Source organism: Watersipora subatra, chromosome 11, assembly GCF_963576615.1.
Source record: "Watersipora subatra chromosome 11, tzWatSuba1.1, whole genome shotgun sequence".
NCBI classification, from domain to species: Eukaryota; Metazoa; Bryozoa; class Gymnolaemata; order Cheilostomatida; family Watersiporidae; genus Watersipora; species Watersipora subatra.
The window spans coordinates 771,775-791,896 of NC_088718.1; the positions used below are offsets into that span (position 1 = coordinate 771,775).

The following is a 20,122-nucleotide window of genomic DNA, read 5'->3' on the forward strand; positions in this document are numbered from 1 at the left end:
GACCCACAACAACCGTGATAAAAGATTAAAGGTAACATGCTAGAGTGCTGTGCATAGGCAGAGTATGAAATGCTTAGAGTAATCTTCTCTTGCATTTTTCTCTTCAAGATGATGGCTTTTCAGTGTGAACCAAGAACCGACCTGATTGAGACCTACCCTGCTTGTGTGAATAATTTTGCAAAGTCTGAGCTGTATGTCATCAGGTATTGTATAAGGATATTATGATGCCATACCATAAATTTACTCTACATACAAAATTTTCAAATTACGAAACGTCTTTTAGCAGAAATTTTGCGTCGACTTACAAAAAATACTTCTAAATGCGAATGGCCTTTGAGTGCTTTGATTTGCGTGTTAGTGTCATCCCTTGGCCCATTCGCTTTACAAGTATACTGCTTATAACACATCTCACTCAGTTTCGTCTGTTTGAGAAATTTAATAAATTGATGGTTTTGTCTTCATACATTGTATACGGTAATTTGAAGTTATCATATCTTAACTTATCTAATGCCTCATACAGAGTAAGACAAGCTGCGTTTCTAGCAATTTATGTTCAAGCTCTCAATATAATGACAGATTTTCTGGACATGCCGATAAAAATAAATTTATCAAATTACGTTTTTGAAAATATTTTTTGAGAAGAACAAAACCAAGACAACAATAAAACACCCACCGTTTCTGACCGACATCTTCCAACTTCCCATAAGATTTTCTCAGCTCCATCTAGAAAGCCACTGAAAACAAACCAAAATACTGTTCATAGTTTTTATTCTTATTTCTGTTTTTTATTTGTACTTTTTCAATTTATTATGTAGTAGTATAACTTCTAACAGATATTTGTTACATATTAAACTTTATCAGGCTTTACCCATTCATTATATGTATTTATAATTAATGCAAATCATACATCTGAGTTTTGTGAAAGTTTGGAACGGTTCAGGGCATTTATATGGTAACATCAGTTTCAACCTGAAATGAAATTTTCTACATATGAAACTGCTTCCGGAACAAATTATTTTAGTAAGTAGAGGGTCCACTGTGTATATTTAAATAATAAGCCTAATTATTGGGTTGATTTTTCCAATCTGCAGATGTGAGAGCTCAGAAATCAAAGTAGTAAAAACAGCATTGCAATTGCAAAGCAAATAATCATTCAGCAGCAATGATCAAAGCTATAAATAGTTTATTCTTCCGGTGCTCAGTGATTATATAAGATTCGTAGTACAGCCATGCCTTGAGATACGAGTGTCCTGACATACGAGCAATTTGAGATGCGAGTAACATTTTGAGCTAGTTTCTGCTTTGAGATATGAGACAACTTTGAGATTTGAGCTGGTTCTTGATGAAGCCGCGAAGTATGCGAAAGGTTGCTTTCCAGAACGGCTAAGCTTTTAATGTTTAAAAAAGGCCAGCTAAAGGTTGAAAAAAGGCATCAAAAAAGCCAAACCAAAAAAATAAAATAAAAAGTTAACGCGTGAACAAAATTAGAGTTTAGTAAAAGATTAAAACTAGCTTTAAGTTGGTGTTTAGTAAGCAAAGTTCATTTAAGTTAAATTTAAAGTTTTTTTATGAAGTTGTCACATTGGTTTAGCGCACCAAACGTGTTGCCCTCAAGTCTCTCACACCGCCATTAGCCGCTACAGCCGGTCGCGAAGGTAAAATCTCTATAAGGTACTGTACATAATTATGCCACATTTTATAGCAGTTTATAACCATTAGATAGGTATTTGTTACTTTTTGAACATAGGTGAAAAGTTAGAACAATTAAAAACATGTTTTTCAATGCAATATCCTATTTTAGCTGGTTTTTCAGAAGTGAGAATGAATTAACATGCATTTAGTTATTTATATTAGAAAAAATTGATTCGACATACAAATGAATTAACATACGAGCTCTATCCCGGAACGCATTAAGCTCGTATTTCAAGGTATTACTGTATAATTAATGCAGTTCCGGTGGCATAAGATTTCAGATAAGTTTGTTGAAAGATCTGCTGACAGATGGATTGCTAACTTTTGACCATCTGCCGTGTGACCATTAACTTATCCGGCTATAGCCTATTTCTCAGCCAATATAAAGTGCATGATTAGATTATAAATACAGCATATCCTATGTCTTAAATATGTGAATGCTGAATCACAAGAACATCGGCTACCACATGAAATTCTATCATAAAAACTGTATAAAAATAATGCACACATGGATGCATTGCCTGTATTGAAGCACTCACAAAACTCATCATATGTACATCACCACAATATATGTAGCCTACAGAGCTGTTGTCATCAAATTCAGGCAAATGTAGCAATTATATAGCTTTTCTTGGGCTGAAGGGCTAAGCTGAAGGGCTGAATAGGCGGTTATATAAAAATGTAAGCATTGAAGAGCGTGCCGTATAGAGTAAGAGATAGCTTTGCATTAGAAACCTTGTTCACTCACCGGTTTAGTTCAACTTGGGCACTAGTCATGTCGACGCATTTCATCATTGCACTGCGTCGGTTTTCCACAATAGTGTATCGCTAACGGACAGTTACGGTCAGTCTTCCACTATCGCGTATCACACTGTAAAAACAACGAGTGCAAATAAGTAACCTGTAACAATTGTAAAAAATAGACTATATTACTATAATTTTATCCATTTCTATCTTATATATGGCCTGAATGTGTTCTACCCTACAACACCTGTAAAATATACTAACACACTATTTATGTTACAAAAATGCTTTACGACTTATATGCAAAGACCTAAACATATCCTATAAAAACCATCACTTACCACCTACCAACTTAATAACAAGCACTACTGGTGTTCTTCCCTTACCTAAGCTATAACAGTACTTTACCTGCCTCAATGCTCATTCAATACTCCACGATAACTGCCCTAAATATCTCAGTTATAGCTTTCAAACTGTAAACCATGGTCACAAAACGAGGACAAGATTTAAATTACCTAGTGCCATAAACCACAACAAACTCAACAATAACCTGCTAAATTCCTTTAATAACCTCTGCACTCATTTAAAAACTCTTCCTCTGCAATCTTTTAAAACAAAACTCAAACTACACCTACTATCCTCTGACCAATAATACCATTCACCATATAGCCTTACCTATTTTAACATTTTTATATTACACGTTGTTTCATAACTCGAAATTTGTTGTCATAGATAGGTATAACTATTTTCACAGAGCTTTTATTTTTCCACTTTACAACATTATTATATTAGCTAGACTATCCACTAGTGTTTTTAGTTTAGACTATAGTTTCTTTGCGTTTTTTTTTGTACACTGCTTTTTAGTTAGTTTAATTGCTGTGGTACCTTGTGGTAAACATATTGTAAAATATGACTATTGATTACCACAATAAAGATGGCTCATATACAAGTACTTGTGCAAGAACACATGGACATCTGTAACCACCTTGCTTTGAAGGCATTATGAAGAACACGGGACCACAGCTAAAAACCCGTTCTTTCAAACTAAACTGCAAACATCTGTGAACTTGTTGCGAAATCTGATTGCGCGACCTAATTGGCTATTTTGTCGGTTACGGCATAATTATTGGTACATGCATTTGTTAATGAGTCAGTTTTATACGTTTGTAAAAATGTTTCTCCGGCGTAATTTTGAGATACAGAACATTAGGAGCTGCTAGATTTTAGCTTTTTGGTACATAGCGGCTGGTATAAAATAACTTAATTCTTAATGTCGTTATTTGTAAAGTGGGAACTTAAAAAATCTGTGAAATGGTAAAAAGTTGTCAAAATTGCCAAAAACGTCCATAATTATCTGTATATACAAATGTAGCCTATATATGAGCAGTCTTTATTGTAGTAATCAATAATCATATTTAACAACATGTTTTTTTACAAGGTACCACAGCAAGTAAGCTAACTAAAAAGCAGTGTACAAAAAAACTATAGCCTATATTTAAAAAAACGAATGAAACTAATGAACTAATATAGGTATAATAATGTTGGAACTGAAAGCATAAAGTATGTAAAAAGCAAACTTGAGGATTGATATGAATATTGTTTAAACAAAAAGTGGACAAATAAAAGCTCTGTAAAAATAGTTATGCATATCTATGACAACAAATTTTGAGTTATGAAAACAAGGTATAATATAAAAATGTTAAAATAGGTGAGAGTAGATGGTGAATGGTATTATTGGTCAAAGGATAGTAGGTGTAGTTCGTGTTCTGTTTTAAAACATTGCAGAGGAAGAGTTCTTAAAATGAGTGCAAAGGTTCTTAAATGAATCTTGCAGGTTACTGTTGAGTTTGTTGTGGTTTATGGCACTAGGTAATTTAAATCTCATCTTGGTTTTGCGATCATGGTTTACGGTTTGAAAGCTATAGCTGAGATATTTAGGGCAGTTATTGTGGAGTGTTGAATGAGCAGTGAGGCAGGTAAAGTACTGTAATAGCTTAGGTAAGGGAAGAACACCAGTAGTGCTTGTTATTAAGTTGGTAAGTGGTAAGCGATGGTTTTTATGAGGATGTTCAGGTCTGCATATAAATGGCAAAACTTTTTTGTAACATAAATAGTGTGTTGGTATATTTCACAGGTGTTGTAGGGTAGAACACATGTAAGTCATATATAAAATAGGAATAAATAAAATTATAATAATATAGTCTGGCAGTATCAAAGTTCATAAGATGACGAATGTTATAAAATAAACATAGGTTAGATGATATTTTATTTAAAATGAAATGAGATGTGATCCAGCCATGATAAAGATTCATTGATGATAAAGCCAAGTAGTTTAGAGTTAGATTGTCTTTTTAGGGCACTGTCAAATATAGAAATTGTCAGAGAGAAATTCAACGGTAGATTTAAGATATAGTGAGATTTCGAGATGTTAAAAACATTTGATTTGTCACGCAGCACACCAGCAGTAATTTAATATAAAACCAAGATTGATGTAATTCAATGATTTATCATATAATGATGCAGAGCAGACATTACCAAGCATGAAGGAGAGCTAACAGGTGCTGTCGTTCTGAAAGAATACATTCCAGAAGATAGTGCTTTCACATTCAAGGCTAACGATAAAAGGGCGAGAAAAAAAGTTGAGGAAATCTTATTGTCTCTGCCAGTGAAAAAAGTTAGCGCAACTTTGGACTGCAAGCACCAGGTTGTATCTTAAAACATTTATGAAAAGATAGGAAAAAATAAAAAATAAATAGGAATAAAGATAGAAACTTGTTGATAAATTACTTGGAAATGTAACATAATAATTTTGAGTTATAGACGAAATGCAATTGTAGTAATAGAACTTTATAAAAGTAATTCTATGCCATAAAACAATAACATAATGTTTTAAATGAAGTTATTTCTATTTATTGTTAATGCTATAAATTTATGTATCACAATTAGTGTAGCGATATTTTACGTATCTAAATTATGTTTGATTTTAAATAAAAATCTCACCGATAGTAACTCTAGCAGTTCTATTAATAGCCATTGTAAGAATGTTTGCTATCTTTATCTCAAACGTGATGAAGGTACTACCATACTACATAACCATATTTCATTAAAAAACATGTATTATAAAATATATATATTAAAATATATATGCGTCATTTATATGCATTATAAAATATCAGCAATAGTCTTATCATAATTATAGCTGCCGTCAGTTTCTAGGTTTCTATGATCTTTAGGCTGAAAATTGCAGGAAGCAATAAGTCGACTGGCTAAAGATTTTATTTAGTATCAATATCATTTTCTTTAAAAATCTACGATAGAGGTCGAATACAACCTCATAACACTTTATTTTTCTATCTTACAACACTCATACTGTTCATAGAAAACTTAGAATCATTTTTTAGAGCTGTTCACATATTAATCATTAAGAACAAACTAAATCATACAAAATTAAATATTTTTATGGCAACAAGTTTAGCCGATCTTCAAATTAACATTATTTCCGGAAATACAAAAAATAAACATATCTTACCATTCTACAGCTTATCCCACACTTCCAGCACATCATACTTTTATTTCTAAATTTTAACGCTAACCATTAAAATATAATCTCTTCAAATCAACTCTTTCGATGGATGTTTTGGAATTTTTTGCAAGGATCGATCATTTTCCCCAAGAAGACTTTCATTTTTCAGAAGCCTCGTGGAAGGTATTGAACAACCAGAAGCTGTTCATTCCATCGAAAGCAACAATCAGAACGAAGCTATCCGAGCAAACGATGCGAATATTTTTGTTTTGAAAAAGCTAATTTTTGTTTCTGCATGTAGTATACTTAAAAAACTTCGAAGTATTCGGACCGTGTTAAACAAGGAACCACTATTAGCCTTAGTAATTATTTCTATGGTGTTGCTTTCAAAGTTTCATATGCCATATGGAACATAAATTTAAACCATCTCTTATATATGTACATGCATGTGGAAGTATCAGGACCGCGTTAAACAAGGAACCACTATTAGCCTTAGACAGTAATTATTTCTATAGCGTTGCTTTGAAAGTTCATTTACCATCATAAATTTAAGTCAGTTTTCATATATGAAGGCTACATTGTAGTAGAAAGACTGCGTTATACAGAGAGCTACTACTAGTCTGGTACCATTATTGCTTATTGCTATGGTGTTGCTAACAAAGTTTTAATGAAAAAACGAAAAGCTTTGGAATTGGACAACAAGAGAATTGATTGTTATTGATATAAACAATTCATTATTAATACGATTTTGTGAACATTTTTTCTACTGATCAGCTGATATTATGGGCTCGTAAAGATCAAATAATGTCATAGTGGCGGTCAAATGGAGGTGGCGTTCAATTGGAGAGTGGCGGGTCTATTTGTCAACCCTCCTCTCAGGGTGGCGGTCAATTGGAGGTGGCGTTCAAATAGAGGTGCCGTTCAAATAGAGGTGCCGTTCAATTAGTGGTTTTACAGTATATTTTTGTCACTTGCTCATGAATGTATATTTGTAGCATTTGATACGGTAGATTATTATTATTATTATATAACTTGAGAATTTTGCAGGTTTACAGCATATTATTTGATAACATCATTGAGGTATTCTGATCTTACAATTTATTGACGCTCTTAACTCCTCTCCTATTGCACATAAAAAGCTAGTTTTGGCTGCAAACTGTAGCAAACATATCAATGAGTGCAATGAGATTTTATGCAATGTTGATAAATTTGGATATAGAATAAAAAATTGGTCTTCAAATTTAGGATGAAATAAAATTAAAAGCAGCAACAATTTACAAAGCAGGACACAGGCTATAATATCATTGCAGGTTAATTGCAAGCAATAGATATCAACTGATAGAGATATTTCTCGGTTTCTCAATGCATATTTATTAAGAGATCTTTGACAAGTTGGAGGTAAGTTAGTAGATTTATTGCATCCAAAAGGTTTAATATCGCTCCACCTTAAAAATAGGGCAAAATATAGGTAACATTCGTCTCGTCCGTACAAAGACTAAATTTGTCCTCTCAAAATTCTGACAAGGCATCTGAAAAATTCAACGCCAGCTCCTATTTGAACGCCACCTCCAATTGGCAGCCACTATAGAGTAAGGGTTGAAAAATAAAGCGACATGGCATTCAATTAGAAGTTGTACGGTAATTGTTATCGTAGCACGGTAGCAATGCGGTTCTGGGATTCCAACAATTTTATGAATGGTATACAGGGCTGTGTTCTAGAGTTATTAGTGTGCAAGATTAGTAAGCAAATTAGCAAATCATTGAGAGCACAATAACATTTTATATAATCGGCGGGCTTTTCTCTTAATTGATTCAGTGATAGTTGGTAGTTTACTTACATCTCACCCAACTATCACAAAGACATAAATATAAGTACTAAACTGGAATTATTCTGTTGTGTTGAGCAATCGGCTATTTGTAGTACTCTAATTTGTCTATAACAACATAGCTGCTTAAAACCAATGTATTATATAATACATATATTATATGTATTATATAACACATATATATATTATAACATCAAACCAAATAAATAATATACATTATTATACATAGAATATTATATAATACATGTGAATATAATATATGTACTATATAAGGCATTTTTGTATAATACATATATTATATAATACATTCGTATACATTATATAATACATATATACATGTATATATTTATTTTACTTGAGGTTATAATATATGTATTATATAATACATATATTATATGTATTATATAACACATATATTATAACATCAAGCCAAATAAATAATATACATTATTATACATAGAATATTATATAATACATGTGAATATAATATATGTACTGTATAAGGCATTTTTTATATAATACATATATTTTATAATACATTCGTATACATTGTATAATGCATATATATATATTTATTTGACTTGAGGTTATAATTTATGTACTATATAATACATATATTATATGTATTATATAATTCTTATATTATATATTGTAACATCAAGCCAAATAAATAATGTATTGCATATAGATTACTTCAGAGGCCAATTTTAAAAATCTAGAATATATAATGGCAAAATATCATAAAGTTTTTGTACTATATCACAGTGTTGTATTTTGCCAGCATATAGTTCATCGTGGCGGCAATGTTGACCCTTAATCTTCTGTTGCATGAACTCTACTAGCTGAGATACGCTATGAATATGTCACTATCAATTACAATAACTTTATGGAATCATGTTTATTTGGATTATTATTACAAATAAAATATTATCATATTTTATTTGTATCTGCAGAATAAATTGTGGAGATGTGATAGCTTTATAGAAATACACTTTGATGGCCTCAATTGTCTCTCAAAGTCTCATATGGATTAACTGATATAATTCTGAAAATTATGCTTCCAGGCTACAGGCTTTATCATCCAAGGTCTGCTCCCAAAAATATCTAAGGAGAGTCTCACCTACAGAGTTCTGACACTCTCAAAATGGCAAACGAAGGAAATGGCGACGCTAGTTCGGGTAAGCAACTACACTGTACTGCATCTTTTGCACACTAGCAATAATCTAAACCTTTTTAAATATTATCAAATTTGATTTTATTATCTTTAAATAGTGACTTGGCCATTTTTATTTACTGTAACGAAAATAACGAAGCAAGCTGAGGCATATTTCATCAGTATGTCTAGCCTTCTAAAAGATGTTTTCCAGTTACAAACTAAAAAGCAGAGCTTTCTAGCATAGTTTGGGTGTTTACTGGCTGCGCCAATGAAGCATCTAAAAATTCAAACTTATTTTCGAAGTTGCTTTCTCTTCTATCTTGTAGCAAATTTATAAACAATAGTCATCTAGCTCTAGCTATATGTAATAAATAGCCTCACAAAGCTACTCTTTACTAGAAGAAACTTCTTTATAGCATCTGACTTTTCATGGTTACTTTTTACATATGTATGAAAATATTTGGAGGATATTGTTAGAATCTAACTTTATGCCTGCAAGTATTTGATTGCACTTTCTTTGCTCTTGTAGTTTGTTCTCGTGGTGGTTGTCAATCCGCAAAGCTACGCTATAAGATTGTGTTACCTGTTCAATGTTATATTATTGATCAGGGCAAAGGTTATCGTTTGAACATCTACTTTCTTCAGCACTTACCTCTTTGGTTGTTGGTTGTCTAATTATTTTTAAGTTTTACTTCTATGCAATGTAGGTGCTAGTGGAGTTATCCCTAAGCATTTCTATGAACTTGTAACAAATAGCATAAACTTTAATCCTTACACCAGACTGTCACCTGACCTGTGACACCGGACTGTCACCCGACCAGTGACAGCCGACCTGTAGCAACAGACAGTCACCTGAACAGTGACACAAAACTGGAACCTGATCAGTATGGCGCCTTACAGTGCCTCGCGTTGCGTGTTTGCAACTCGAGTTGTACAACTCAAGTTGCCGAGTTGTACAACTCGGCCTGGGTTTTTGGTCAACTCGAGTTGTGTTACGCAAAACTAACACGGGTTTGTAAAAAAAAGTAAAGTGAGTAATTGGGGTGTCTCATTTACAGAACATTTACAGAAATTTTTAATAATAATAATTTAAATACATAGACACATTTAAGTTATATATATTGACGATATTTGCGCATATTTATTTCTATAAATATAGCGAGACAAAAACAATTGTAGAATGTAAAATGCAAACTAAAAAACAATCTATGTGGGAGTCGGGCCACTTCTTTTTCAAATGAAAAAAGAGTTATCTCTCAAGAAACTGAATGAACACCGAAAATGAACATAGAAATTATTTCAACGGCGTTTAATGATGCACCAAAAAAAATTCCATATAGAAAATATAGCTAGAGAAAATGAAATGATGAGATGTTCTCAACTCGAGTTGTTGAACTCGAGTTGCTGTTGAAAGAACTCGGCTTGGGTTTTTGATGAACTTGAGTTGTGTAACTCGAGTTGTACAACTCGAGTTATATTTACAAACTCGAGTTTGTAAATATTACTCGAGTTGCACAACTCGAGTTGCAAACTCGGGACACTATAATTCGCCATTAGCTCTAGTTTTACAGTACATACATACATAGTTTAATTTCTATTAGCTAACGAGTGCCTATTTATGTACCATTGTTAATATAACCAGATCTATGGTTATGCTACTGTAATACCAATATATTGCACCTTACTTTTACAAAGTCGCGTTCCGTGTTCACAACTCGAGTTGTGAAGACGCAACGCGAGGCACTGTAAGGCGCCATAGACCAGTGGCACCAGACTGTCACTCGACCAGTGACACAAAACTGTCATCCAACCAGTGACACCAAACTGTCACGTGACCAGCAACACTAGACTCTCACCTGACCTGTGACACCAGACTCTCACCTGACCAGTTACACCAGACTTTCACCCGACCAATTACACCAGATCAGTGACACCTGACCGGCACGGCACCAGCAGGGAAAGTATCATCTCAAGATAAGTATAAGTTAAGGTCAAGTTGTCATCTGCTTTCCACCATGTTGCTGATGCAAAGTGTCCTTGGCAAGAACCATTATCAGGTGTCTAATGCTAGGGATCGTCGGCAAAACAGCTAATGATGAATCAATACTTTTGGCTGCTCAAGAACAGCTGCTGCCTGCCAGACAGGTAGATCTATCACCCTGGGATAAGCATACTCACAAAATGCAGCCATTGTCTGAACAGCAGACCAAGTCAAAATTAGTTTTACCTTGGTGGCAAATATGTCAGGAAGTAATTTGGAGGTGTAAGTTTTGTAGCCGTTTAGTTTAGGAATACAACAAATGTAAATGTATCACTTATTGATGTTACATGTAGAAGTTGGAAGTTGATGATCATTTTAGCTTCAACTCTATAAAATTCAAGGTAAGACGAAGCTTGCCCATTTTCTGCTAAAAATGACCATAAGCGAGTCAGAGTACTTTCGTGAAAAAGGACCATACAGGAATAGCCGTCGCTTCAATCTAGCACAAATATGTTCTGACCAATTACTGTCAGCTTGACTCACAATAAACTGTATACAACGGTCTGGGTGCAATCACATAATTTTCTAACAAATGACTTTGTGTGTAATTCTTTTTGGGTTGAAAAAAATGGAAAAGCTGTAAACTGATAGTTTGTGGCTAAAGATTCATGGATATAAAATAAGAATAAATATATTACAGGCAGTAGTGCAGAAAAAGCCAGAAGTGGATACGTACCAAGCGGAGCCCCACCACCCAGCAGTTGAAGAATACATACCGTGTCAGACAGCTGATAGACTTATGCCTGACTATGTTTTTGATAATGCTGGAAATCAAAGGGTAATCTATTGATACAAACATTCTGGTTCTGAGAGATGCCAGGCTGCTGATTGCTGACTTGGAGGCGTTTAGTAACGCATAATTATACCATTCGTTACTTGACAATTCAATTGGTGTTGTCACCCTTTTCCCCTCTTTCCTTCACTCTTTCAACTTCCCTCCTCTCTCACTCTCCTCCTTCCCTTCCTCTTTGTATCTCTTTCTCTTTTTCTCTCTCTCTCACAGTTGTTCATTTCGACAATGACTGTCTTATGGTTCTGTTGTCACTGAAGATGTTAAGCAGATGTTTCTTTTTTAATAAAGAATTGTAATGTCAAGTGGCAAAACTGTTCTACAATCAGACTTGGGGCGAATAGAATAAAGCTGTTTACTTGTCTTCTCTTTGCTATAGCTTATAGCTTTGTTGTTTCTCTCTGTTATGTTTATAGCGCTTCACGATTTCCAAAAATCACCAGAATTTGATATAGTAAATACATGATTTGCGATATTATTATTACGTAAAAAACTTGTAAATTTCTGTTAATGTTGTTTGGTATATTTTAACTCAAAAAGAAACTGTTTCCTGTTCATGATAATAAGAAATATTTATGTCATGAAAATCTTTGTGCGAAAAAGACCATGGAATGAGCTTATTATAAGACTATGGGTAGAAGGTTCGTGCACTTTAGTTCCAGTATCACTAACTCTGAAAATTATTAGGTGTGAAATAAATCATCATTACATGATTACATCGTTTATGCGACTGTCGATATCTCTTTAAATGGTGGCGAGTTTCAAACCGTCTACCTTAAAAATTGCCCCCTAACAACTAAATCGCCACATCATGAAGCTCTAATGTTTTTCACATTTTTTGACAACTCCAGACTGTCAATGCATACTGAATAGAAGTTTTTATGTTTGTTTGGTACGAATTCTGTACCTTTTGATATTTGGATAAATTCAGATAACGGTCTTAAAGCGTTGAAGTAGCACAAGGCTGTACTTTTTTATTGCTATACTTTTTAGGTCCTAGGTTCACAGGCTAATCAACCCAGTTCATAGCAATGTTTTCAGCTATGGTGACTCAAAGCTTACCATCGTGTAATGTATATTATAAATCTCTTTCACCTCATCAAAGCCTATTGGATATTTTAACAGGTCATTTTAGAAATCCTCACTGATGTATTTTTAAAACTGACCAATTTAGCGATGTAGTTTTTTTGGACTTCAAAAACATTGTAGCCTAAGATGTAATTTGCTCTGTCTAGGGGATGGGGAGGGTTACCTGTATATATTTTCCATAGGCTACCGTAGCCAAATTTTGCTACGGATTCTGCTAGCAAGAAAGATAAATGCGTCACTAGATCAGTATACTTTACCAACTCAGAAACTCCTTACATGGAATGCTGATGTAATATCTGTTTACGCTCATCCATTACAGGGCCTTATTCGGAAAGTTCGCAAGAAGAAGCTCCATAAATCTGACAGTCTAATAGCAGCGGGTATTGCTGAGATCACGGCCACCTATGAAAACTCAGTTAGACTGATGCCAGAGAATGTAGTGGAGCGTTGCAGGCCGCCTCAAACTATTATCTGCAAAACCAGCACGCCTGTGATTGAGTGCGCTCAGCCTCGTCTTGTTGTGCCTAAAGAGTCTGTTACAGTCAACAAAGTGGCTAGCGTGATATCTAACGTTTTCGAAAAGGCCATGCATGGTCAGGTATGATTTTGAACTTTTGAAAGATTTAAAATTTCAAATATTCAAATTTGTGTTCTAACAATTAAAGCACCAATAGCTAACCATGCCATTGGTTTATTGTAGCTTTATAAAATATATAGGTAGCTTTGCAGAATAAACTATATTAAATTGCTGGAGTTGCTATCTCTAGTTAATTCTGCATGTTTCGCTATTATAGCAATCTATTCAATATTGTGTATCAAATTCTCTGCTGTATATTTGTAGGTTGCTGTCAGCTCTAACTTACCTACGAGTAGTAATCCAATGTTTGAGAAGGCTCTGACAAAGGCTGTTAAGGAATGCAACATAAAAGAGCCGTTTTATGTGCAGGTAACTCCTGCTTGCGAGGGAAGCCCAGACAATGTAAGTTTGCTGTTAGCTATTTAGTGAATGAATTTGTAGTTACTAGAACTACAATATTTAGAGAAGCATGCAATCATGAGCAGATAAATCTAACAAACCACAAATGGATATCACATCAAATACCAGTATTATTCTCCTGGTCTAGAAGTGGATTTTTCTACTAGCAGACTACCGCTAGTAGCAGACTACTGCTAGTAGCAGTAGTTTGCTACTAGCGGTAGTCTGCTACTAGCGGTAGTCTACCACTAGCGGTAGTCTGCTACTGCTAATAGCAGACTATTGCTAGTAGCAAACTACTGCTAGTAGCAGACTACCGCTAGTGGCAGACTACCACTAGTAGCAGACCACTGCTAGTAGCAGACTATTGCTAGTAGCAGACTACAGACTAGCTACTAGCAATTGCTAGTAGCTACAGTTAGTAGCTACTAGCAATTGCTAGTAGCTACTAACAGACTACTGCTAGTAGCAGACTACTGCTAGTAGCAGACTACTGCTAGTAGCAGACTATTGCTAGTAGCAAACTATTGCTAGTAGCAAACTATTGCTAGTAGCAGACTACCGCTAGTAGCAGATCACTGCTAGTAGCAGACTATTGCTAGTAGCAGACTACAGGCTACTAGCAATTGCTAGTAGCTACTAGCAGACTAGTGCTAGTAGCAGACTACTGCTAGTAGCAGACTATTGCTAGTAGCAAACTATTGCTAGTAGCAAACTATTGCTAGTAGCAGACTACCGCTAGTAGCAGACTACCGCTAGTAGCAGACTACCGCTAGTAGCAGACTGCCGCTAGTAGCAGACCGCCGCTAGTAGCAGACTGCCGCTAGTAGCAGACTGCTGCTAGTAGCAAACTACTGCTAGTAGCAGACTACTGCTAGTAGCAGACTACTGCTAGTAGCAAACTACCGCTAGTAGCAATATGTACATGTATATATAATATGAATCATGACATAAAGCTACTGCCAAATCATTTAGTAATTGAATGAAAGACATATTAAGTGTTCAGATCAGTTTCACTATTTTCAAGTGATTATGTATGCGTAGATGTTATTTAATATAATCAAGTTTTAATACATTCAATGAACACGTGATGCATTTTATTTTATGGATTAGTTAATAAACATTTAATGTGTCATCAACTAGTGAGAATAGATGTTTGCTAAATTTATCCAAAAAAATTGTGTTGTATTCCCGTTTTTCTTGCTAAGCTTGATGTTGTTTGTGTTATACGAGTTTGGATATTATTTCACATGCTATTTAGAGCTTTGACATAACTGCTATGCCTGTAGGTTATTATCGTTCCAAAAAGTGTCTTTGATACGAATCCGCGACTAAAAGAAGGGGGCGGAGTCTGGACACTACGCACTCCTCCTGGCTACCAAGTGCCTGTCAGCGTGAAGCAGCAAAGGAATGATCCAATAGTGACCGAGTTACATCCTCAGCAACTGCCACCAGAGACAAGCTCTGAGTTTTATTCCACCTTCACAGATATTGACTGCTCCGTTTCAAACTCAAATCCAAATTCTACCGCTTTCAATTCATTCAACACTCCTAATTCCTCATCATTTGCGAAAATGGCAACATTTGACCAGCTACGAAATGAGCCGAATGTAAAGCGGAATGTTATCGGAAAGCCTCCTCTCAACTATGGAAATCAGCTAAAAGTGCCCAGCACCTCTTATTTTAGCCAATCAGACAACTCAAGCAAGGCGAAGAAGACATGTGATTGGTTGCTTAGCGACAGCAGGAAAAAACTCGAGAAAGAATTAGATTTCTACAAATACATGCTCTGTGGCAAGGACTGTTGGGACGATAAGATGGCTAGTCGACTTGAAGGGCCGATGCAATATTAGAGAAGCTAGTTAATGGCCTCTTTGTATCGTTTGCATTAGCTGAATATTTCTTGTGAAAGATGCTGCCTTAATGCACGCTGTTCTAAGTATTCTGTATTCAAATATAGTTCGTAAATTCTGCAAGAAATGTTAAATGTTTTTTATTTCTCACTTTATTACTTGCGTTTTAGCAGCTTCGCATTTTTAAAACTCTACAGCTTTTTGTTGAGTACTTGACTTGGGCAATTGTAAAATGTATAGATAAATATACACATCTTTAAAAAGTACCATTTAAATAAAATAGGCAAAACTCATGCTAAAAAGCTCACACTGCCATAAGAAGTAGTTATACATGTATATGTTAGGGATTGAAAATTACTAAAACAAAAGCTCAAGCATTAGCTGATGTCTCAATGGACTAGATAAGTTTTGGAATCAAACCAGGTAGGATCCGAAACTGTCTGCTAAGAGGTGCCCCTGTTTAGCTCTTGGTGTAAACAAGCATCATGATACGTGGTACGCCCCGAGCTGTAACTGAGGTTAAAAACTAACAATGACCTGTCATGGCTGCATTCATCTTATCTACGCTACGGTTGAGATAACAGAGATAGTGTTGGTAGTAAGTTACTAGGATTCAACTTGGCAGTTCCAGTTCAATGGCTTCTATCAAAGGATTAACTTTGCGTCTACCTTTTGTTTTATATACCAGTTCTCATCTCTATCTCGCTGCAAGGCAGGTTAGTAAGAACTATTACTAGTAAATCACCCTTATTCTCAATTTGTTGTATTACTACACAAGTAACAGTGGGTCTGTGGAGTTCTTCTGAAATTGACATTAGAGGTAAGGACACTACCAGCTATACCATGCTATCATATGCATGTACATATATGTATATATACATCTATACAAACATGCATAGCCTATGTATATTATACATATGTGTATATACATTCATATATATACACAGACATATGTACATATGTATATACATGCATGCATATATACATATATATATACATACATATAATAAGAAGTCAGATCTACTGCTAACAGCACTCCAGGCTATGAGAAGGTGACTGATGGTGATTCACCACCAGTCACCTGAAGAGTGCAGAAGCACGAAACAGAACTGTGGTGACTACAAAGAAAAACATCAAGGTGAATAAAAATAAGGTACGGTTAACGTATTCCAACACTTTAGTTATTTATATGTGTATATGCACGTATATAATATACATATCTATTGTTTGCATAATTAGGATCATTCCATTGCAGGTACTGGCTAGATCTATTGTCGGTTTGAGTGGGTGGTGCCTTCTGTTTGTTTCCGGTTGCTTCAATGTGGCTTTAGCTTGTTACTTGAGTGCAGCATTGACTGCTTTACTAATTTTAGGTTGTTCTGAAATTTTTCTTTCTCTCCTATTTTAAGACAATTCTGTACTTCTAATGGGCCTTAGTTCGATGACTTTAATACAGCCGTCACCGCTTTTGCTCTCATCGAAATTGCTATCATGTTTGAGAAGTTATCCCCTCAGTGAAGACAAAGCGTGAAGCACTATTTAGATGATATTCTGCTGTTATTAAAACCAGAGTCACGGCAAAGACTCGCTACCAAGCATTTTTCGGCATAGATTGTTAAGTTTCGTGGCCATCTCTACAGTCATGATGGGTCTTTGTTGCTCTGCCCCAAACCCCAAAACCCTGCACAATTTTATGGTAGAGCTTCATGATAAGGAAACTTAATCGATTGGTGGCAATTTTTAAGGTAAGCGATTTAAAAACTACCACCATTTAAAGAGATCGACAGTCGTATAAATGATGTGATGGTGTAATGGCGATTTATCTCACACCTGACGATTTTGAGAGCGAGCGATACTGGAACTGAACCGCACGAGTCTTCTACCAGTTGTCTTAAAATAAGCTCATTCCATGGTCTTCCAAGCGCATGGGCATTCATAAAATGAATGTTTCAAATTATCACGAACACCAAATAGTTTCTATTTCAAGCTTTACTTTAAAGCTATACCATGTAGCATGTATGTGTAGACAGGTACACATGTAGAAAACATGTACACTATGTATGCGTCTATATTATATTGTATGGCTGAAGAGATGTTTTAGTTGACAGAAAGGACTGGTGCCCCACCACTTGTTGCGTTGCCACTGCTAGTGGTGACCTTAGGATGTTCCATAGACAACTTTCGTCTGACTTTAGGAGTTGGAACTTTGGGAAAATGTCTGACCTATATATCCTATTTCTTACATCTCGTAGTTCTGCCCATCCTAGTGTTTTCAACCGTGATTATAATGCAGGTATGTGGATATCTTAAACACAAACATATCAGACTATATAAATGCCGAGTCATCGTTAAAAATACTTAGCATTATATTATGCTGTTCACATATACAAACCTGACATAAACTAGCCTGTATAGTATGGATATCAATGGCAACTTGTCTCGAAGGTATTACAGCCTTTTCGTATTTTTTCTTCAAGCATAACACGCTACATGTAGATTCTCTATCTTTCATCTTGCTAAAAAAACCTTAATAAGGGGTTGTGTAAATCTGGGACTTGTGGGAAATTATGTGAATATCAGAGGTGTTCCTGTTATTAGCCAGTAATGCAGGGTCTGACTTTCATGAAAAGCCAGGTCTTTTGATAAACTAGCTTTCCACAGGAAAGTCGAGGGGGAGGACCTTTTAAAAGGTCTTTCTATATAAACGGGCCTGAATCAGTGATTAGTGGGAGAAGCCCCAATGAGGAGAACAGAGAGAGTAAAGTTAGTTACTGAGTTACCGTGCCTTTGTTGATGTGTGGTGGTCTGAGCATACAAGACCATCGTATAGCAGCGAGGCTGCTGATTGGCTTGTGCACAGGTTAGCAATAGAGACTGCAGTGAGATTGGTGACAGCATTTTGTTTTGGGCATGTAACGTTGTAGTGGTGAAGGCTGGTGAAAAAGGGGAGATTAGTGTGCCATCTATGCAGCTTGGTGCTGCGTAACAATGGGCCTTATAAGTACAATACAATGAACCAAGTGGGGCAACTAGCTCAAAATGCAATATAACGTATTTTCATCTATCTGAGTTTGCCTTATGGCCCTGCCTATAAGAACACAGACTGTTCAAAATATAAAAAAGTACTTGCTCACAATCACCGAGTAGGTCATGGCAGTGTCATAAAGGCCATATTGAATGTGTCTCTACGGTGTGTTACAATTACCTTGCTATGTCACCATGTTCATCACGCTAGTACAATTCACTGTATTTTCATGCTTCGAATGGGTTTGAAGTTGCCCGCTGCAGGAAAATTTGCACTCTACAGTTTTAACAATTTGAGCTGCACTATATAGATCGTTGCAAGGTTCATGATGCACCCCTCAAAACAAAACTTGTTTAAATAGGCTCGCTTTCTCACAGCAAACGCCTTCGCACAAATTTAGCGAAGTGACACGCCGTTGAATGTGCTCAGATTTTACCATTTTCATGATTCTAAGTGGAAGCAACCCCGAACCTATTCGAAGCATGGACCCACAGTGATTAAGGACAGGAGGTAAATATGGTGCAGTAAAAATCCAGCGCAATAGAAAACTACACATTCCTGAACATTTTACATGAGTTCCTGTTGCAGGACTTCACGGGTGGTTTAAAAGTCGGCGCCATGAGTGAGAGAGCTATTAATGGCATAGCTATATTATTGGTTGCTGGACTGACCATAGACGGCTTTTACATGTTCTTCCAAGACGTCTACCAGAATATAGTAGTGAAGCCATCACCCACCAATGGCCTGAATCAATATGGACTAATTAAGGTGGGTAGAATTGCTCGACTACCTGAATAGCACGGCACCTGCACCAAAGCATGCAAGGCTGTATGAATAGCAATTTACAGAAAGAAATTTAATAATAGTGTACATACCAAAATCCTACATTTCCAAATTGAGTACGAAAAAGCACTGAAGAAGTATGCACTATAGTCGGCCGTAGCACTCACTACAGACCTACTAATAGTTTATTTCTTTAACCTTGCAATTTTACAACTTCTAGCAAAAACCTGTCATCTATAGCATGAAGATTTACTTTGTGGTTGTAGACACCGCCGAGGTTCCTTCTGGGAGTTATTGTCCTAAGCCTTTCACTGCTGATTTCCACAGCCCTCTGGTGGAAGCAAAGAGGAGAGTATTCTCACTTTCTTGTACAAATTATCTGTTTTATTGGACAGGCTGCAACGCCTGCTGTAATATCTAGAACTTGGCTAATGCAAGCTATGAATGCATTTGAAGTGGTTGTTATTGCTGATATGATGTCAATCACTGCAGCAGTCTATTAGCAGCTGGTTTTATATAATTTATGAGCAAATGACTTTCATTAAGTTGAATAAAAATAATGAAATATGTTTTGTATCATCAGGCAGCTGCCTGGGATGCTCATCTGTTGGCAGACCTGCTGCT

At 35.5% G+C, this 20,122-nt stretch overlaps 2 protein-coding genes across 2 annotated transcripts; both read left to right on the forward strand.

The window, feature by feature from the left end:
- The first annotated feature begins 111 nt into the window (after positions 1–111).
- LOC137408670 (uncharacterized) lies at positions 112–15,690 on the forward strand. Its single transcript, XM_068095254.1, has 7 exons — positions 112–203; positions 4,960–5,140; positions 8,850–8,963; positions 11,623–11,760; positions 13,181–13,459; positions 13,703–13,840; positions 15,127–15,690. The coding sequence occupies exons 1-7, from the start codon at positions 112–114 to the stop codon at positions 15,688–15,690; spliced, it is 1,506 nt and encodes a 501-aa protein (XP_067951355.1).
- A 587-nt stretch (positions 15,691–16,277) lies between these two features.
- LOC137408784 (uncharacterized) lies at positions 16,278–20,049 on the forward strand. The gene is made up of 4 exons (XM_068095367.1): positions 16,278–16,406; positions 17,792–17,983; positions 19,304–19,483; positions 19,765–20,049. The coding sequence occupies exons 1-4, from the start codon at positions 16,326–16,328 to the stop codon at positions 19,999–20,001; spliced, it is 690 nt and encodes a 229-aa protein (XP_067951468.1). The 5' UTR covers positions 16,278–16,325; the 3' UTR covers positions 20,002–20,049.
- The last annotated feature ends 73 nt before the right edge of the window (positions 20,050–20,122 follow it).